At 39.7% G+C, this 22,373-nt stretch overlaps 1 protein-coding gene and 1 non-coding gene across 2 annotated transcripts in view; both read right to left on the bottom strand.

Annotated features, from left to right (window-relative positions):
- Positions 1 to 22,373, bottom strand: part of NPSR1 (neuropeptide S receptor 1) — a 152,789-nt gene that overhangs the window by 22,014 nt on the left and 108,402 nt on the right. Inside the window, exons 4-5 of the mRNA XM_008535273.2 lie at positions 13,024 to 13,117; positions 7,840 to 8,041 (exon numbers count right to left, since the gene is read on the bottom strand). Of these exons, the coding sequence (XP_008533495.2) occupies positions 7,840 to 8,041; positions 13,024 to 13,117 (296 nt within the window). The remainder of the gene's footprint in view (positions 1 to 7,839; positions 8,042 to 13,023; positions 13,118 to 22,373) is intronic.
- On the bottom strand, positions 1,257 to 1,363 carry LOC139083142 (U6 spliceosomal RNA). Its single transcript, XR_011539711.1, has one exon. It is a non-coding gene; the product is annotated as a U6 spliceosomal RNA (small nuclear RNA).

Below are 22,373 nucleotides of genomic sequence, written 5' to 3'. Positions count from 1 at the left end.
CAGAGACTCAATAAATGTCATTTTCCTTACCTTCTTCTTTCTCCATTTTTCACATCATATCACATCTACTCTTGATATAATCTCTGTCTAACAGGAAAATGCATTAATGATTCAAAAGCATCAGCAAATTTTGTATCTTACGTTCCCTTTGATAAATATAAAAATTTATATCCTTTAAAAATGTTATTTGACATTTTGAATATATTAAGTACTTCGACTAAAAACTTTGGGAGAAAGTACCGCTTTGTTTTAAAACTGCATAGACTTCGCTCTTGAGAGTCACTGGTTTAAAACAGGGCTCTAGTCTGCAGTAGCTGACAAAGCACTAATTGCTTTTAATAATGTTTAGAATATAACAATGAATGACTGTGGTAAACCCTCTGCTCCTGTTGCTTTTCCCTTTCTTGCTCAGTGAACCCCTCCAAGGGCTCCAGGAAAGCTTGGGGCCTTTTTGTGGTATCCTTGCTCCTTCTCATATACCTGCCCGGGGACTTTTCTGGAATTTGTATGTCTACGTTAAGGAAAAAATGAGAAAAACATTACTAGGCGCCTGTTCTTTACTCTAAGTTAAGTATCTGTTATAGCAGGAAACTTTTCTTCCAGGGAAATGAAATACGAAGCAAGGTTACAACCACCTTGAAGCATTAATTGTGTATTATCAATGCACTCCCAGTGCTTAATTGATCAATAATTCAAATATTTATTGACCATCAACCATACACATAATAGAAAATGAAGAAAAGTCTAATGTGTTAGGGGTTTGGGCCTATGTGGCCCCCACCTCATGTGCTTAGGACCATCAGGCAAGTGGAAAGCCAGTTCCAGCTTCACTGGTAGCTGGGAAAACCCAGGTGCCCCCTTCATTTATTATCCAAATCAAGGGCTTCTCAGAGTGTAACATCATGCATCAGAGAGACCTCTGAATTATATTGGCCTCCTTTCTCCTCCCTCTCATTTCTTTCATCCAGTTAATCAGCAAGTTCTGTGGATTGCCCCCTTGATATCTCCATAATTTGTACCTTCCTCTCCATTCCTGCTCTTCAGCATCAGTTCGGAAACTTACAATCTCTTTTGTATATTTTGATGATTTTTTTTATTGTGGTAACATAAACATAACATAAAATTTCCCATTCCAATCATTTTTAAGTGTCCAGTTCAGGGGCATTAAGCACATTTACAATGTTGTGCACATCACCATCATCCCTCTCCAGAACTTTCTCATCTTCCCCAACGGAATCTCTGTACCCATTAAATGCAAAAATATGGAAAGCTTCATGAACTTGTGTGTCATCCTTATGCAGGAGCCATGCTAATCTTCTCTGTATTGTTCCAGTTTTAACATATGCGCTGATGAAGGGAGCACCCCTTATAATCTCTTGCCTGATTATTCCATAATCTTCGAGCACTCTGCTACCATCTCGAATGCCCAGGCTGCCATCTCAACTGGAGGTCTAGGACAGACAGCCATTCCCTGACGTAAAACCCCACCAGTGCCTCCACTTTCCTGTAAGATAATATCCAGTCTCTTAAGCAGGACATCTGAAGCCTCCCACAACCTTCCTGGCCTTCTTCACCTTGAACATCATCACCCTGCTTATAATCATTTATTATGCAAGTAATGTATGATTACAATGGAGTAGAATGCTGTGAAGATAAAATGTGGGGTGATGCAAGAGTATGTAATAGGGACCCTGACTGGTTCCGGGGGTCAGGGAAGCCTTCCCAGAGGAGGTGAAATTTCAGCTAAGATCTGAACGATAAAATAGTTTTTTAAATGCAGATGGGGGTGATCATTCAGGCAGGGGGAGCAGCATATGCAAAGGCACAGAGGCAGGATGGAGCATGGCACATGTGAAGAACTTAGAGAAAGACAGTGTGGCTGAAGCATGTGCATAGACAGTTTGTGTGGCCTAAGAGGAGGATGGAGAGTGAGGCAAGGACCAGATCATGCATGGCCTTGTGTGTGGGGTTAAAGGTTTTGAACTTTATCCTGAAACAATGGAAATCCACTGAAGGGCTTAAGCAGGAAAGTGAAATGAAACATTTTCTTTCAAAGATCAGACATTCTTCAGTATATTTAATCTGTTTCTATGCATAGGTATATGCTGGGATAGAAATTGAACAGTCCTGGAAGGGTATACAAGAAATTCTTAACAGTGCCACTTCTGAGGAGTGGGACAGGGAGGGAAGTGGGAGGAAGATTTTTACTTTTTATTTCGTACTCTTTTGTATGATTAGCAATTTCCCAAATAAAAATGATGGCCCTGGCTGTGGTGTGGAGCAGAGATTGAAAAGGCTAAAGAGTGGATAGGAAGTCATTTAATTAGACTGAGTGAAAGATGGCGATAGTCATGGGAGTGTCTACCGACTCAATTGTCTTTGCATTTTATTCCATCTCTTTGTGAAATGACTACGGTAGCGTGGCCTGAAGATAGGGAAGAGAGAATATGCTCTGGAAGCAATCTGAGCCATTTGGTTTAGGAATCCTGAAAGAGAAACAAGAGTCGTGTGCCCCACTTCTCACCCCAGTATCCATGAGGGCATGGTCAGGAGGGAAGCGGGCAGTATTGAGCCCTGCAGTATGCCAGTCTCTCTCTAAAGCACTTTACATCCTTGTCTCATTAACTTCATCAGTTAACATGGTACTGGGCACTGTGTGGTAAATGCTTAATACATATTGATTGTCAGTTTTATTTCACACAAGTTCTTACTTTATGATTTCATATATGAACTATGGGCAGAGGACTTTATTGCCCCCATTTTATGGATAACAAGGGTGAGGTCCATGACTAGAGAGTGTCAGAGATGAGATTCAAATCAAGGTCTGTTGGCCACCAAAGCTCTGATGTGATGTTGATAGTGACAGTGGTAGCGTCTTGCTCACTATAACAGTCAACCAAGAATTATTCCAAGCCCTTAGTGGAAATTATCTCATTTACTCTCTACAACTACTTTATAGGGTCGATGCTAGTATTATTTCCATTTGCTAGATGGGAAGACTTCAACTTTGAGAGGTTCGGTAACTTGTCTGAGTTTAAAAAGCTGGAGGATGGCAGAGGTGTACCATAGTCTGGATCCTCTGACTTCAAAGGCTTGTTAACCAGCATATGATGTTGTCTCACAGCAAGGAGGGTGCACAATTTCCTCTGGGGCATGTATTTGGGCTACATGTGGTTTATATGTTTCTATTTACTTCCTGAATGCCCTCTTTGATTCCTAGATCCCCCCCTGCTATGGATCCCATAGGACTCTCTATACTCTGCCATAACGCTCATTACATTGTGTTGTAACTTCTCTCTTAATTGGTTGCCTTCTCTGTTATACAGGAAGATCCCTGAACCCAGACACTATGTATGTCTTGCCATTTCTCTATCTCCCTAGCCTGGACCAGTGTCTGGCAGAGTATATGTGCCCTACAGGTATTTCTGGGAATGATGAATGAGTGGAAAGAGGCATAAAGGGTCAGGGTCTCAGAAGCATATCTGTGTGTAGTTGGGCTCAGGGAGATGTGAAGGCAGACACAACTTTTGGGGAAAATGTAGTAATAGCTTGGTACTTAAGAAGCTAAGAAAAACTTAAAGTCCTGATATATACAGTCTATTGGTATCAGGTTCAGTGGGCTCTCAGGACACAGAAAGCCAATCAAAGGGATGCCCTTAGTGATTCACTTGGTACCACTGAATTAACTGACATTTCCTAAAGGTCAGAGTTTACTCTGATGACTTCAGAAGTTCAGATAAATTCACTGATGTCTGGAACCAGTAAGTATGGACAGTTGGGTATCAGTGAGGATGTTTTTTGTAGCAAGGTACAGGAAACTCCCAACTCAAATTGGTCTAAACAATTAGAATATTTCTTTTTTCCCATATTTGGGACTTCAAAGGGTCAAAGCTGAACTTTCTTTCTTTCCTTCTTTGAGGAAGATTAGCCCTGAGCTAACATTCGCCACCAATCCTCCTCTCTTTTCTGAGGAAGACTGGCCCTGAGCTAACATCCATGACCATCTTCCTCTGCTTTATATGTGGGACGCCTACCAAGCGGTGCCATGTCCACACCAGGGATCCGAACCCGCGAACCCTGGGCCGCTGAAGCAGAACATGAGAACTTAACCCCTGCCAGGCTGGCCTCTCAAAGCTGACCTTTAGAAATCTGGGTTCCTTCCATCCCTTCCTCTTTTCTTTTTCAGTGTAGGTGTCTTCGCAACAGCTCCAGGTGCAATCCAGAGACAGCGATGTCCAGAAGAAGATGAGAAACCATCTTTTCCAAAAGCTCTTAGGAGATACTCCTTCACATTTCATTGGTTAGAACTGGATCACATGGCCATTCCTGAACCATTCACATGCCCGAGAGGAGGGGTTGCCATGTGTAGCTTAGAGTGGAATGGATATTGGAAATTTAATCACAAACATCTACCATAACCTAGCAAACTAGTAAGAATGGCTTTTTCAAAAGACATAACTCTTATCACCCCTTGGGTAACAGTATAGGATGTCACTTCCTTCACCGATGTGAGGGGTCTTCTTCTTTGGCCTTGGACCTCACGCCCATGGACAGTGCTGGGCAGGCCCCTGGGGTCCTTTGGCTCATCATGGCCTTGTATTCCACAAGGCTACCAGCCTCAGCATGGGGATTTCCCACAGTCTGGTGCCCATTCCTCAAGCAAAACAAATTGGTATCTTCATATAACACAAATCAATGCTCTATGACAAACATGCTTTTTTCTACTTATTCCTTTGCAATTGTCAGCCATGGATCTTTTATGTCTTTACCTTTATCTCCTAGAAATAAAAATGATAGGAGAATGAGAAATCAATGAGATGGTAAGAAAATAACCATAGCCAAAGTACAGCAATTACACCAAGGCTAATAACCTCCTCAGAAAGAGTTAGATAGTTATGTCAAGTGAATTTTGAAACAACAGGAGTTGTGTTGACCCAGAAAACAATATATTGCCTTTACTGTCAGTCACTACGCTTTCAAGTCTCAGGAGCCTGATTTAGTTGATGACAGAACAGCTAACTCTTTACTCATACACAGCTCTCAGGAGAGTTTGCAACAGATAATACAACTCCTATTACGTATATATATGTGTATATATATATATATATATATATATATATATATATATATAGCACATATCAATTTGGTAAAGATATATACATGTATATGGCATGCATGAGTAATAATGAAGATGAGGAACGGTTAACAAAGTGAGTGAACGCCTTCTTCGAGTGGTATCTTTTGTCTAGTTAAGCTTGGAATTAAGAGTTTAACTTTATCTAAAAGAGCCAAAAGCAACAGAATCAAACTCAGAGGGCAAAGTGTGGTTAAAAAGGAAAGAAAGAAAACAAAAAAGGACTTAAACCTTAGCTCTGAGAGACAAAATTGAAGCAACTTATCCTAGGAACTAGTTGGAAAACAAATTCCTCACAAAATTCCACCAGGGCCTGGTCTTGGTTCAAGAAGAGAGGAGGAGCTGACCGAGGTAGAGGATGCTGTGTGCCCAGAGAGAAGCTCTTTCTTCGGCAGGAGCCTGACCACGGAAGAGTGAACGTAACGACTGGGCAGGTAGGAAACGCTTCAGAGAAGCGCAAGGACTGAGGGAGCTCATTTGGGACTTCCTTAGTTCTGCCGTGGCTGGAAGCAAGGAGTGTGAAGAGGATTTAAGGAGGCCTTAGTCTGATGAGCGCTGAGTGAAACTTGCTTTTGAAGACATCCCTTCTAATCACCAAATCATACTTTGCTTTTCCCAATAACACTAAATAATGCACAACTTGGGCTGCAGGCAAGTTTCGGGAGAGGTCCTGGTGGGAAGAAGCAGCTCGAATTAATGGGGGGAATTTAGGACAGTAAAAGAGCCAAATGATAGATCTGTTCAGACAGCGCATCATGAGCCACGTGGCTCGCGCACTGTATCCGCCCCGCTGAGCAGGAGTTTTGACTGATTTCACCAGCTGATGGGAAGTCAATCAGGAGAGAAGCGAGGACATGCACTGTTACTGAAATCAATGCGTCAGTTGCCGGTGACAGCCTGAGCTGCTTTCTTACCACTATGACTAGCCTCTCTCCTCTTCCCTGTGCCCCTCGAACGCAGCTATGACTTACCTACGACTGACTGTCTAAATAACCTTCACCTTTCCTTCAAGTTTCCTCCCAAGTTCAAGTTGGCGGAGAGGAAGGCAGTGAGTTGAGATAAAAATGTAGATGTTAATTTGTGAATTCACAGAGATCACGGGACAATCTCAAATCTCAGCAAGGCTGCTGGGCTGGTCATGGAGGTCACCGTGCTCCTGCCCAGCTTGACCTCTGATGGAGAGCAAGTCATTTTGCTTCTTTTAGCCCTAAGTCTACTCTTGTGAAAATTCAGGGGCTGGACTATATGATGGACAGCATTTCTCCAGCTTTAGTATTTTACGAGAATAAAGATGAGCCAAAAGCACGAACAAACGATAACCCATAAAGTCAGAAAACATTTGAAAAATACCTAACCCCTTAATAATCAAAGAATAGCATATTGAAACAATGAGATACATTTTTTAACTTCTATGTTTGGCAAAGATGTAAGGAAGACATGGTACCACTTCTGTTGGGTCAGTGGAAGAACAGTCAGAGCTCCTGTTTGCTGTTGGCAGGAATATGCCTTTTCTGGAGGGCGGTTTATGAATATCTGTCACAAGTCTTAAAATGGACATCATCTTTGCTCTAGCAATTCCACTAAACTGAGCTCCGAGGAAATCATCAGAGACTCATGAATAATTTTAAGTACAAAGATTTTTATCACAGCATTGTTTATACTGTCAATATCCAAGGCTGGTCTTCCATCTCCCAGGACAAGTTATGGGACACATCATGGCGGGCTTGGGGATGCATGAGAGGTGCAGGAGCAGCATGGTCCACGTACACACTCAACATGCTAGATAACTCCCTGCAGTCCCCCATCCCATCCACCCTTGCAGGGCCACCCTCTCAGAGGCGATCCTGCCATGTGACCTAGTGAGACCCTGCCTTGTCCAGGTGGTCATGGTCTTCACAGCTGAAAGACCATCTTTGGCTCACCATTGGCTGCAGGACAAAAAGAACCTCCTATGGCTTGGTTGCTAAGGCCCTTCACCATGGAGCCTCACCCCACCCAGAAAGAGCTTATTGCCAACTTCTCCCCCACAGGCACTGTCTGCCTGTCCTTCCTTGTCGCCACACACTCTGACCTCTGCTGGCCAGGAAACCTGCTTTCTTTCCACCTTCCCCTTCTCCTGTCTGAATCCTTCCCTCCTTCAATGGTGGCTTCCAGAAAGTGTTCCCTGCCGTTACCTGACCTCACTGCACACACTCTCTAGCATGGTTTTTGTGCGTACTGTGCTTTTTATTCAGTTTTGTTTCAAGTATGTCTACTTTTTCAATTACAAGATTTATGAAAGCGGTACCAGGTCTTATATTTGAAAGGCTGCATGATATAGGAGAAAGAACAGGTTTGACACGCGACAAACCTGGGTTTAAATCCTGTGTGATGTTGGGTAAGTTACTTAACCTCTCTGAGCTTGAATTTTATCATTCATAAGATGGGGACAGCAATAGTTATTTCATAGAGTTGTAGTGTGGTTAATGGGATAATTGGTAGTCATTTAGTACAAAGCCTGTTCCATGTTACTCAGAAAAGGTTAGTTCCCTCCTCCTTCTTCCGCTTTGGAGCAGTTGGACTTAGCACATAGTAGCTTTAGGTAAAATCCTGTGGCCTGGCCTGTTCTCCCAAGGACACTAGGAATAATGAGTGGCCTACAGGGGAGAGAGCAGCAGTTGGCAACCCAGGAAGGCCCCCGTGGGTCTGGCCTGCTGGCCTCTTACCTGATGATGGTCAGAGGGATGAAGTACACCAGGAAGGCCACGATGGTCATGTACGGGGTCCAGTAGGAGTCATCAGGCCACAGGGCCCAGCACTGTACTTCACCACTGGGGAGCTTCCTTTTCCCAAATATGATCAGGGTGGGAATGGAGAACAGGAAAGAGAGGCCCCAGGCAATCACAATGAGGACCTTGGCTTGCTTTTCTGCTCAAAGAAAAGAGAGGGATGGCTGGGCATCTGGAAACATCCTTTGGGGAGCACAATTGGAGTCGAGTATAGAAAAGGATCTCTATGTGAGAGGAACTCTGGACCTCCCAGGGCCTCAGTTTCCTCATGTGTAAATGGGGATCACAGGACCCGCATCTGGGGCTGATGCAAGGATGAGAGAGATTAGGGAGAACCCCTGCACAGAAGCTGACACCCTGCCTGGCATAAGGGCCGTGCCCCCTAATTGCTACTTCCCCTCTCCTGACTTGAAATGTCGAGGCATCCGTTCCCATAGTATCAGGGAGCTCCGTTTGTCCCATATACATTTAATGGTTTGCTGTGCGAATGCGTGCCTCTGGTTACGCTGCTGATCTTCAAAGGCAGGGACGCAGCCTTGGTCCGTCTGGCGTCCTTCTGTTGTAGCATAGTGGCACCCCCAGAAACATCCAGTTTAAATTTTGATAATACATTCATACATAATGTATAGATTACATATATATAAAGATGAAATAATAATATATATGCTTTAACCTAATTATTTTCTCTAAAAACAATTTGACCATCTTTTTGTGTCAAGAATTCTGCGTCTATACAAGTGGCATTCAGAATTTTTCAGGTAGTAAGAGCTTTTCTCAAATATAATTTTATCTTCAGCCCAGTGCAGGAAGCCCAGGTAGCTCAGGTTGAAGCTGGGTGAGAACCAGAAACTTCCAGACCTGCCCTGGAGTAGTTCCACAAATTGAGCCCTCAGTGGGCCAGTGTGTGAAGTGCCCTTTGAAGAGTACTGATAAAATAACATTTTTCCATGGTTACCTCAAACTCCGATTTTATCAGTAGCCTATTATTAAGTATTTAAATGGTTTCCAATTATTTTTTATTATAAATAATTCATAGGTATCTCTTGGCACTGCTCTGGTTGTTTCCTTAGGATGAACTCTTATAATCAGAAGATTTGGGAAAATATTGTTAAATTTCCCCCAAAAGTGTCTACAATTTTTAGGCTCCCACAGGAAGTGTACAGAAGTTCCCATTTACTTATATTCTCTCACCCCCAGAAGATTCTTCCTCTTAATCTTGTTATTTGGTTGGTAAGATTTTCTATGCAAATGTCTAATCTTGCAGTTCCATAATTAGTAGTGAAAAGAGCATTTCTGTATATCTTTTATTCATTTGTGTTTCCCTGTTTCTTAACACTTTGTGCATGTCCTTTGCCTACTTTTTCAATTGGTATGTTCTAATCGCTTTGCCAGAGTTCTTTATAAGGATCTTTAGCTCTTTGCCTGTTATATGTAAATGTTTTCTATTTGTCATTTTGTTTTTTAAACATGTTTACAATGTTTATTATTTATATAAATAATTTTAAATTTTTATATAGTAAAATCTATGTTTTGCTTATTGTCTCTGCTTTTGGTATTATTCCTAGAAAGATCTTTTCCACACCAAAACTGTAAAAGTTTTACCCACACCCATATCCTTTCATGTTTAAAATTTTTACTTTTTCAGTCCAACTGGAATTTCTCTGTAATTAGCTGTGACAGGTGGTGATTTAACGTATTTTTAAATGGCTGGAGAGCTATTCTAGCACCACGTACTGACTAATTCATTCTTTTCTAACTGATTTGGTATTCCACATGCTTTACATTAGGTTATTCTGGTTCCAGTGTCATCTTGTTTTAATTATCAAGTTTTATATTATGTTTTAATTTCTGGCACTGCAGATCTAGCTTCATTATTAGTTGATGTTTTCCCAATTGTTCTCATATTTACTTTTTCCTGAAGAGCCTGAAAATCGTCAACTTCTCTGGAGTTGCTGGCTAAGGAAACTACCACTTCAGTGAAAAGCAGTAAAAAAAATCAGTAAAATGTGGCCTCCCAGTGTCCTCTCCTTCCTCTGGTTTGGTTGTCACTGCCTTGTGTCTGCTCAGCCACGTGGGACTCCCTCCCGGCTTCCACCTGCTCCATTCTTCGTGGGAGAGCTCTGCTGCTCCATGAGAAATCTCCTTCTCCTGGCTTCTCAGATAAGATGCATAAACTCCTAACGCTGCCCCTTACAGCTGCCCTTGAACTCCCATGAGCTGTAGCCCCAAGACGACTCCAGCGTAGGTTCCCTGGACCCTCTCACGCCCTCTTCTCACCTACCACCTCACCCTATAACTATGAGGACCTTTCCGACTTCCTACAAGGCCATGCAGCTTTCTGAGGGGGCTTGATCCCCATGTTAAACCTGCTCGCTGTGTACTGGGAATTCCTTGAAATTTCTGATATTTGGATGGCATCTCTCCTTGGCTCCCATCCCAGCTACAGGTCTCCCCCATTTGTATGTTTCTTCCATGACTTCAGTTGGAATGGGGCAGAAGAAGGGAAAATGGCTAATGTCTGTTTCCAAGCTTTCATCTTTCCCCAAAGCTATTGGAGATGATTATTTTCCAAGCGCCCTACATCGAGCCTCTGTTAATTTTGTAGTGATGAAATAAATTGCTTCACATCTTTAAAAGAACGCTATAATATTCATTGCTGCCTTTCTGGTAATTTAGGAGTCTGTTTGTGATATTGCACAGTGTCTCCTAGAACTAGTCATATTTCCCCTGAGCTAAACAGTTGATTTTTTTTTGGCCTGATGTATATGATGAGATATGTAACTGACCATGTTTCCCTCTTGGCTATGGATCCTGAAGTCTTCAGCTCCAGCAAGTATCCTGGGACACCCTTTACACATTTTCTTATACTTATTTTCCCTTCGCTCCTATTTCTTCCCCTTGAAACACTCTAATGTAGGTGTCTTTTTGTATACACTACATTCAACTCTTGCTGGAGCCTGCTGGGCGTAAATAAGTAGATGGATGAATCAGTGTATTACATTCTTGCATACACACATCATAAACTGTCTCTCTAGTTTCCCCTCATCCCATTCTCTGCCTCCTTCTCTACGATAACCACTAGGGCCTGACAGTGTCCAGGAGGCTTGGTGCTGGTTGCACAGCTTCCATAGAAACACACACGAAACCTAGAAAATGCCTAAAAAGGGTGTAAATTCTAATTTGAATTACTTTTAATTGCACCCAACACAACAATATGTTTCTGGTGTGAAATTACCTTCTTGCATGTAAGTCCCTGTGGTCACTATGGCTAGTCCAACTCCCCAGAAATGAGGACAGGTTAGTGTGTGTCCTTGTAGGCGATTCTTATTATTGTGGGACCTCCCTTTTTCTTGCCTTCTCTCCTTCTGCTCTTAACTTTCTCATTCTTTGTACACAATGTCTAGCATTGTTTTGAGTTTCCTTCTTTACGTTAATGTTATATTGCATGGATTATTGTATTCATTGTTTTTATCACTCAAATTGTGATGTAGATCTTTTCACGTGAGTGTGTACTACTGCCCATGGCTCAATTATCTCCTCATTGAGAAGCAGGATGTGTAGTAGTTAAGGGCATCCAAGCTAGACCCAGACAGACCACGTCTGGGTTCAAATCCTGCCCCTTGTACCTACTAGCTGTGTGACCTTGGACGAGTTACTTTAACTCTCTGAATTGCAATTGCCCAGACTGTAAGGTGCAGATAATAATAAAACCTACCTCACAGAGCTGTTGTGAGAATTGAAGTGTTTAACATACCTAAAGAACGTAGAATCATGAATGGCACATAGTATGCAATCAAGAAACCTAAGCAACTGAAACCTATGTGGGATAGACATTCCTCCATTGAGGGACATCAAGGTTCGCACTGAGTTCCTGCTAGTCTAAGTAAGGCTACAATACACGACACATGCGTATACACACACACATGTGGGTGTTTCTCCAGAGACGATATCGAGAAGTAGAATTTCTATGTCAAAGGGCAGCACATTTTATATTTTAATTAGATATTGTTAATTTGCCGTTCAAAGTATCTGTGCCAAGACTGTCTAATGTACTCAAGAGTAACTGATGACATTAATTCAACTTAATTCTAAAATTCTGCTTGCTCTACTAATTTTGCTTCCTTAGGTGTAAATTCTGCAGAATGGTATTTTAAATGTATTATCTATTTTCCAGTTCGGCTTCGTCACATTTTTTATGATATTTGATTGCACCTCATCTTTGTAGTCAAGGTTTCATACTAGGTTCCTCATTTTATCAGTTTTCACAGCCTGCTCGGGAGAGCATAGGGCAGGTCCACAAACGTTGAGTGCTTACTTGCTTTAAGGGGTCATGGAGGAGAGTGGGCTCTGCCTGTAGACAGAGTAATGGACAATTAGACCTGTGACTAGGTACCCACCATCCCGGGACCTCCATCCTAGCTATCCGTCTGGGAAGGGGGAGGATGGCAGGAAGGGAGACATGCTGTGATTAACCCTCCTCATTGTGTTCCAGGAATCACCCTGCCAGTTACCTTGAGTCCTTCTTGCTCTGAGAGTTTACACGGTCCCTTCAGGACGTGCTCCCAATACTCCTCCCACAGTGCTGCGGCATCATCTGTGGGTATTTTGGGCTATGTGGTTTCAGTCTTCCCTCTGACCCAGCTTCTTCTTTCTTTTAGGAATTCCTCACTATCTATGGATTGAGAAGGATTTTCCTTGTTTCCAGGATGATTATCAACTAAAAATATCTTTCCAATTATTTCTATGGTTTTGGGACAAGGACGGCAAGGGGTTTGTTTCTGGAAAATGAACAAGTTGAAGCTGGGGTGTTCATTTTTTGGACAGGTTTGTGTGTCAACACTGCTCTAAAGGACAAAGCTGGAGGCATTAGCACCAAGGTGAATGGTCAGCAAACCACCTTCCCTAGTGGTTCTTAGCCACCCGTGGACCATCAGCATTTTCTCAGGCACCCAAACTTTCTTTCCTATATTTTTTTGGACCGTCAGATCCATGACGTGGGGGAGGAGGAGAAGAAACGGGGAGGAAGAGAACCATTGTTAAGGGTATAATATTAGCGATAACAATCCCACCTTCCCTCAAGGATGACTCCTTACAGAATAGCACTTGGTCAAGCCAGCTCACCTCCTTGCAGGAACTTCATGGGGTAGACGATGGCGTGGTATCTGTCTATGCTGAGAGACACCAGGACATAGGTAGAGGCGTAGAGCAGCACAACCTGAAGGCAGAAATGAGAGGAGGTGGATGACTTCATAGAAGTGAGGAATGTACATCAAGAAAGAAGAACATTTTGTGCTATTTGGAAACCTGAGCACTGAACCAATGGAGGGGTGAGGTCTGGGTTAGGGAGAGGAATGACTGCCTGCCCACGTCAGGAAGCGGATTGTGGTTCTTGGCACTGGAATTTGCGTTACCAGCGGTGGCAGGTGAGAAGGTTTCCAGCTTTCACTTGCTCACTCATTCATTTGGCTTCTTGGAGACTCCGTATTTCAGGATCAGTCCCTCTTGACATTTGCATGGTACATTTGTTTGTAATTGACTTTTAAAGCTAAATTAATTTTCTCTGCCACAATTGACATTCCAGAATAATTAGAAACAAAAGTTCATTTGCCTTTTATCAGTGTGAGTTGTTGACAGATAGAAAGGATCTGGCTTCAGGGAGACTACGTGGTGTGTTGAAGCATTTGTCATCGTCTGTGCTGACACCCTCAGAGCTCTCCCTCCTCCAGCACTTCTCTAGCAGAGCTGGTCACTAGTCAGTCCTTGGGTCTCCTCTTCCTCCTTCCCATCTTCTTTTATTAACCTGACTCGTGCCCTTAAATTATCTTGTGTTAATTACAGTGTAATTTGCATACTTTGCAGAGAAAAAAATTGGAATATAATAGGTTAGTATATTGCATATGAAGAGCATACTCAAAAATGTAGTTAAATGAAATATCTCTGAAAGGATAGGCAAGGTGGAAAATGTGACTTTGAGCCTCATTTCTACCAAGATTCCAGCCATATCCTGCTTTGTAACCTTTGGGTCAAATCCAGAGCCAGTGGAAAAGTAACTTGAAGACTGAAGTCTTGGGGTGAGTATCTGAATTTCTTCTAAAGCAAAATAGAAAAAACATCACTTTGATAATAATTTTGTCCTGAATTTGTGCCTTTTTGTTCTTTCCCTGGCCTAGGCAAATAGCAATCGACTACATTATTGTTCTTTATTATTTTTACTTCTCTAACACTACTACAAATGCACCTCAGTGCTAATGTTGTGGAAGGTGTCACAGGGAGGGGATTCTGAGGACTGATGAGAGACTGAAGGCTGCCCTAAAGGATATAAGAAGAAATTCTCCTCTTGCTAAAAAGGTGATATATGACAGAGTGAAAAATGATGGCCAAATTAACCCCCCCCCCAAAAAAAATCAGATGACTGCCTAGACAAAATTGGGATTTGCATGTGTGATCCATGAACTCAGAATTGGTAAGGCTGGCCACACCCAGTTGAAGAGGTGGCATCAGAGAAGGATGGGAAAGAGAGCTTCCTAGGGCAGAACCCTGTAGAGTGGGATGTCGCGGGGAGAAGGCCTTAAGAATCTCAACCACCTGTGGCTGTGCTGAGAGAAGCGGCCGACACAAGTTCAGACTTTGAAGCAGGAGGAAAGGCACAGTAAAGAGTGCCCGGAGGAGCAGGTGACAGTCATAAAAAGAGATCTACTTTAAGACATGGTCAACAAGAGCATCTAATTTCAAGGGTCTTCAAATATCTAGGCAGGGTAAAAAATATATACCTTAAAGGTTACTTAAAAGAAATGCACCCCAAATTGTCACGCCTCTCCTCCACAAAAACAAATGTCAGAAAACAGTATCAAAACATGTTCAGAGGTTTGAAAAGAAAATTATGATCCAAGAAGTTTGTAAATATCATTTCTGTGCCAAGGCACAGAATAATTTTCTTAGATACATAAAAAGGAAGAAAATATCACATACCCTTCCTGAAAAAATCTTCCTTGAGGAAATATTTCTGTGGATTCAGAATTGTTTCAGAATTAAGAACTCAAGCAGAGGGAAGGGGATAGAACAGTAACAGCTACGGTAACCAATGAGCCAGAAAAACACGAAATGTTTACAAAATTACTTTGAATACAGTTAGGAAACATTCCAGGGGAAAAATCTGGGGAGTTGAGCGAGGGGAGAGAGAAATCATGTTAAATTTCCATTTAGACATCTCTTTTGTTTTTTACTTTAATAGAGACATTAAATTTAAAAATTAAAGGTCAGCTATGATAGAATGAAATAAAAATAGAGATAAAAGAAGGTATTGGTTTCCCATGGCTACTGCAACAAATTACCACAAACTTTGTGGTTTAAAACAATATAAACTTATTCTCTCACAGTCCTGGAGAGACCAGAAGTCTGAAAGCATTGTAACGAGTCCAAATTAAGGTGTTGGCTGGGCCACTTCCCTCCACAGCCTCTGAAGGAGACTCCATCCCTTGTCTTTTCCAGCATCAGGTGGCTGCCCATGTTCCTTGACTTGTGGCCACATCAACCCCATCTCTGAGTTTGTGGTTACACTGCCTTCTCTTCTTCTGGGTGTCAAATCTCCCTCTGCCTCTCTCTTACAAGGAGATGTATGATCACATTTGGACCCACCAGAACAATCTTCCGATTTCAAAATCCTTAACTTAATCACGTCTACAAAATCCTTTTTTGCCATGTAAGGTAACATACCTAGGTTTCAGGGGTTAGGATTCAGATATCTTTAGGGGGCCATTTTTCAGCCTACTATAATTCGTAACCAAATAAAAAAGGAAGAACAGATAGGAAAACAATTCAACACAGAAAGATTAAAATGAGGTGACTGAAATGACACCAAACACCATTTGTCACAAAAAATGTAAATGGCTTAAGCTCCCTCACTAAACCAAAAACTGTTTACAAAACCCTTCCCCAAATCCCACTGTGTACTGTTTAGAAAAGAAACCTCTAAAACCAAATGATTATTAAAGTTTAAAAATAGAGTGATGATCAAAGGCGTACCAAGCAACTAAAAACTAAAAGGCAACGTTCATTACAATAGTACTATTAGACAAATTAAATTAAAAACAAATAGCACTAGTTGGGATAAAGCAATTATTTATATTGATAAAAGATACAATGTAAGTGGCAGTAGAATATTCATAAACTTACAAGTAACAAGTAACAGAACACTAAATATATATAACTAAAGTGTTCAAAGTTTTACAGATGAAAAAACACAATAATGCCTAGATAGAAAAAATTAAACAAACTAAGAATAACATACATTATTGAAAAATCTAAATGAAATTTCAAAAATTGGTCACATATTAAACTACCAAGAAAAAAAATAACCCTCAATAGATTCCAAAAAGTGGAACTTATGCAATTCACATATTTAAAACAAGCAATAAAAGCTGAAATTAGTATCATGTTTTTTTTTAAATACCACTTGGAAATTTAAACACCCTTATAATTAGCTTGAGTCAAGAAGGAAATCAAAGTACAATTATAGTCAATTCATAAATGTCAACAATGAAAATTCTACACATCAACAACATATGGGATGCCTTTTGGAGAACAGACGGCAGCTTAAGGACATATGTCTGAATTCTCACTACCCCACTCCTCAATTCTGACAAAAATGACCCAGGAACTATGAAACCAAAGAAAATCTTGCAGAGAAGTGAAACTTAAACACAGGAAGCTTAGAGAATTTTCACTTAGAAAAATGCCAGATTGGGTTCATATTCATTTAAAGGAGGATTCTTGGACTGACTTTAAAAAAATTAATAAAATTTACTTTTAGAAAAATTTTAGATTTATAGAAAAAATTGAACAGATAGTACAGAATTCCCATATTACTCCCCCCACACATACACACATACACACTTTCCCTTATTATTAACATCTTACATCAGTGTGGTTCCTTTGTTAAAACTGATGAATCAATATTGATACATTTATTAACTAAAGTCCATGGTTTGTATTGTTTCACTCTTTGTGTGGTACACTTCTATGGATTTTGATAATTGCATAATGTCATGTAGCCACCATTACAATATCTTACAGAAAAGTTTCACTGCCCTAAAAATCTCCTGTCCTTTACCTATTCAAATCTCTCTCAATTCCTAGCAACCACTGATTTTTACTGTTTCCACAGTTTTACCTTTTCCAGAATGTCACATAGTTGGAATCACACAGTATGCAGTCTTTCAGACTGGCTTCTTCACACTTAGCATGTGCATTTAAGATTCCTCCATGACTTTTCATGGCTTGATAGCTCATTTTGTTTTATTGCTGAACAATATTCCGTTATTGAATGTAACAGTTTATTTATTCTATGTATCATTTTGTGGCTTGCTAGCTCATTTTTTTTTAATTGCTGAATAATATTTCATTGTATGGATATACCATAGTTTATCTTCCCATTTGGCTTTTGAAGAACATCTTGCTTCTAGTTTTTGGCAGTTATAAATAAAACTGCTATAAACATTCTTGCGCAAGCTTTTGTGGGAACATAAGTTGTCAACTCAATTGGGTAAATGCCTAGGCGCTCAACTGTATGTTCAGTTTTATAAGAAACTGCCAAACTTTCTTCCAAAGTGGCTGTACCATTTTGCATTCTCACAAGGAAAGAATGAGAGTCTCTATTGCTACACATCCTCAGTAGCTGAGGATGAAATACTAATTTTGCATTGTCGGTTTTTTGAACTTTAGCTACTCTTTTTTTTTTTTTAAGATTTTTTTTATTTCTTTCCTTTTTCTCCCCAAAGCCCCCCGGTACATAGTTGTATATTCTTAGTTGTGGGTCCTTCTAGTTGTGGCATGTGGGATGCCGCCTCAGCATGGCTTGATGAGCAGTGCCATGTCCACGCCCAGGATTCGAACTGACAAAACTCTGGGCCGCCTCCAGCGGAGCGTGCGAACTTCACCATTCGGCCATGGGGTCAGCCTCTGAACTTTAGCCATTCTAATAGGTGTGTAGTGGTATCTCACTGTTGTTTTAATTTGCAATTCCCTAATGCCATATAACATTAGTTGAGCTTCTTTCCATATGTTTGTTTGCCATCTGTGTATTTTCTTTGGTGAAGTGTCCACTCAGATTTTTTTTGCCCATTTTCAAGTGGGCTGTTTTCTTATTGCCGAGTTTAAAGCATTCTTTATATATTTTGGATACAAAACTTTTATCAAATATGTATTACTCAAACATTTTTCCCATTCTGTGCCTTGTCTTTTCCTTCTCTTAATAGTATCTTTCACAGAGAAGATGTTTTTAATTTTCATAAAGTCCACCTTTTAAATTTTTTCTTTCACGGATTGTGCTTTTGGTGTTGTATCGAAACAGTCACTGAGGAATCCGAAGCTCCTTAGATTTTATCCTATGTCATCTTCTAGTAGTTTAATAGTATTGCACAGTTCATTCAGTCTATGATCCATATTGAGTTAGTTTTTGTGAAAGGTGTTAGGTCTGTGGTTAGAATTGCTATTTTTTTGGCATGTGGATGTCCAATGACTCCAGCAGTCTATGCCATTTCTGGAATAGACTATCTTTTCTCCATTGCGTTGCCTTTGCTCCTTTGTCAAAGATCCACTGACTGTATTGGTGTGCATGTGTTTCTGGGCTCTCTATTCTCTTCCATTGATCAATGCGTCAATTCTTTTGCTAATATTATGCTGTCTTGATTCCTGTAGCTTTATAGTAAGTCTTGAATCAGATAGCGTCAGTCCTTTAAACTTCTTCTTTGGTATTGTGTTGGCTATTCTGTGTCTTTTGCCTGTCCATATATACTTTAGAGATTGTCTACTCCATGAAGTAACTTAGTGGGATTTTGATTGGGATTTCGTTGAATTTATAAATCACCTTGGGCAGAATGGACATCTTAACAATAGCGAGTCTTCCTGTCTATGAACCTGGAATATCTGTCCGTTTATTTAAATATTCTTTGATTTCTTTCATCAGAGCATTGTAGTTTTCTTTGTATTGATCTTGTACATATTTTGTTAGATTTATACCTAAGTATTTCATTTTTTTAATGCTAAGGTGAATGGTATTGTGTTTTTAATTTTAAATTCAAATTGTTTATTGCCGGAATATTAAAAAAGCAATTGACTACTGTATACGAATCTTCATTTACTCCTTCTCTGCTGTTCTTCCTTTCTTTAAATAGACATGAGCTTATGACTTAACAGTGTGGAAGAAGAGAATCTCAGAGGACCCCAAAGCAAGAGAAGGTTCTGCTTTAATTTTTAAAAAAATTCTACTTGCTTTAGGTTTCCATGGATCTTCTTTCTCTAGTTTCCTAAGGTGGAAGATTAGACTATTGATTTTAGATCTTTTTTCTTTTCTAATACAAGGATTCAATGTTATAAATTTCTCTCAACACTGCTCTTACTGCATCCTACAAATTATGTTTTCATTATTTCTTTGACTCATATGTTACTTAAAAATGTGTTATTTAATCTCTAAATATTTTGAGATTTTCAAGCTATCCTTCTGTTACAGATATTTAGTTTAATTTCATTGTGGTCTGACAGTACAATTCCCTGATCCGTACTCTATAATCATCCAATACTTTGTTGCTATTGTTACATTTAGCAGTTATCTATAGATCACTTGAGAATAAGAAAAATACAAGATTTTGTTTTACTTTTGCTTATTTTTCTCTGATGCTCTTCCCTTCTTTACATGGATATCAGTTTAAGACTTGTGTAATTTTGTACTCCACTCTCTACATGCTTGCATGGTTTCTGATAGGAAGTCAGAGGTAATCATTAGTTTTTTTATAGGTGAGGTTTTCTCCCCTCCTCTAACTTCTCTCACAATTTTCTGTTTGTCTTTGGTTTTCTGTTTGAATATGATATGTCTAGGAGTAGATTTTTCTCATATTTATCTTGCTTTGGAGCTCTCTGAGATTCCTGGATCTGTTGCTTGGTGTCTATCATTAATTTTGGAAAATTTTCATCCATTATTGCTTCAAATGCTTTTTCTGCTCCTTTCTTTCATCTCCTTCTGGTGTTTCCATTACATGTTTATTATGTGTTTTGTAATTTTCCCGCAGTTCTTGGATATTTCATTCCATTTTTTAATAGGCATTACTTTTTAGAGCAATTTTAAGTTTAAAGGAAAACTGAGTGAAAGGTTCAGAGATTTCCTGCAAGCCCACAATCCTTACATATGCATAGCCTCTCTTGTTACCCAAATCCCACACAAGTGTGATACATTTGTTACAATCACTAAACCTTCATTGACACATCATTATCACTCAAAGTCTACACTTTGCATTAGGGTTCACTCATGATGTTGTACAGTCTATGGGTTTTGACAAATGTATAATTGCATGTATCCATCATTAGAGTATCACACCGAGCAGTTTCACTCTCCTAAAAATCCTCTGTCTCCCTTAACCCCTGGCAACCACTGATCCTTTTACAGTCTCCTTATTTTGCCTTTTCCAGAAGTCCATATAGTTGGAATCATACAGTATCTAGCTTTTTCAGACTGGTTTCTTTCATTTAATAATATGCATTAAGATTCCTACATGTCTTTTCATGGATTGCTGACTCATTTCTTTTTAGTGCTGAATAATATTCCATCATCTGGATGGACTACAGTTTATTTATCTATTCACCTACAGAAGGACATCTTGGTTGCTTCCAAGTTTTGGCAAGTATGCATAAAACTGTTATAAACATTTGCGTACAGGCTTTTGTATGGACATAAGTTTTCAGCTAATTTGGGTAAATACCAAGAAGCACAATTGCTGGACCATATGTTCAGTTTTGTACAAAACTGCCAAAGTGTGTTCCAAAGAAGCTGTACTAGTCTACATTCCTACCAGCAATAAATGAGAGTTCCTGTTGCTCCACGTCCTCAGCAGCATTTGGTGTTGTTAGGGCTCTGGATTTTGTCCATTCTAATAGTTGTGCATTGGTATATCATTGTTTCAATTTGCAATTGCCTAATGATATGTGATGCTGAACATCTTTTCATACGCTTTTAGCCATATACATCTTCTCAGGTGAAGCACCTGTTCAGGCCTTTGGCACTTTTTCCCATCAGTTTGCTTGTTATCTTATTGTTGAGTTTTAAGAGTTTTTTGTATATTTTTGATAACAGTCCTTTGTCAGATATGTCTTTTGCAAATATTTTATCCCAGTCTGTGGCTGGTCTTTTCATTCTCTTGACAGTGTATTTTGCTGAGCTGAAGGTTTTAATTTCAGTGAAGTATGGCTTATTAATTCTTTCTTTCATGGATTATGCCTTTGGTGTTGTATCTAAAAAGTCATTGCCATACCCAAGGTCATCTAGATTTTCTCTCATTTAACTTACAGGAATTTTATAGTTTTGCATTTTATGCTTAAGTCTGTGATCCATTTTTGAGTTAATTTTTTAATGGATATAAGGTCTGTGTCTGAATTCCTTTTTTTTTTTTTTTTGCAGGTGGATGTACAGCTGTTCTGGTACTATTTGCTGAAAAGTCTATATTTGCTCCACTGTATTCTCTTTATTCTTTTGCCCAAGATCAGTTGGCTATATTTATGCATGCTTGTTTTGGGGCTGGCTATTCTTTGATCTTGCTATTCATCGGTCTACTCATCTATTCTTTGGCCTGTACAACTCTGTCTTGATTACTACAGCTTTATAGTAAGTCTTGAAGTCAGGTAGTGTCAGTCCTCTAACTTTGTTCTTCTCCTTCAATGTTTTGTTGGATATTCTGTGTCTTTTGCCTTTCCATATAAATTTTAAAATTAGTTTGTCAATTATTCACAAAATAACTTGCTGGGATTTGATTGAGATTGTGTTGAATCTATAGATCAAGTTGAGAAGAACTGACATTTTGACAATATTGAGTCCTCCTATACTTCATCATGGAATAGTCTCCATTTGTTTAGTTCTCTTGGATTTCTTTGATCAGAATTTTGTAATTTTTCTCATAGAGACCTTATACATATTTTATAAGATTTATACATCAGTATTTAATTTTATGGGAGGGGCTAATGTAAATGGTATTATACTTTTAATTTCAAATTCCACATGTTCATTGTTGGTATATAGGAAAGTGATTGACTTTTGTATAATAACTTTATATCCTGCAACCTTGCTATAATCACTTAGTAGTTCCAGAAATTTATTTTTGTCAGATTCTTTTGGACTTTCTACATAAACTATCATATATTCTGTGAACAAAGACACTTTTATTTATTCTTTCCCAATCCATGTAACTTTTCTTTTCTTTTCTTGTCTCATTGCATTAGCTAGGACTTCCGGTACAATGTTGAAAAGTAGTGGTGAGAAGGCACATTCCTGCCTTGTTCCTGATCTCACTGGGAAAGCTTCTATGTTCTCAAGATTAAATAAGTTGTTAGCTGTATGTGGTTTGTAGATGATCTTCATTGAAGTTGAAGTTGAAGAAGTTTCCATCTATTCTTAGTTTGCTAAGAGTTTTTAAAAAATCATGAATGGATGT

The sequence above is a fragment of the Equus przewalskii genome, chromosome 4 (assembly GCF_037783145.1).
Source record: "Equus przewalskii isolate Varuska chromosome 4, EquPr2, whole genome shotgun sequence".
NCBI classification, from domain to species: domain Eukaryota; kingdom Metazoa; phylum Chordata; class Mammalia; order Perissodactyla; family Equidae; genus Equus; species Equus przewalskii.
The sequence above is the reverse complement of the archived record's forward strand: the minus strand, read 5'-3'. Positions and strand labels throughout refer to the sequence as shown.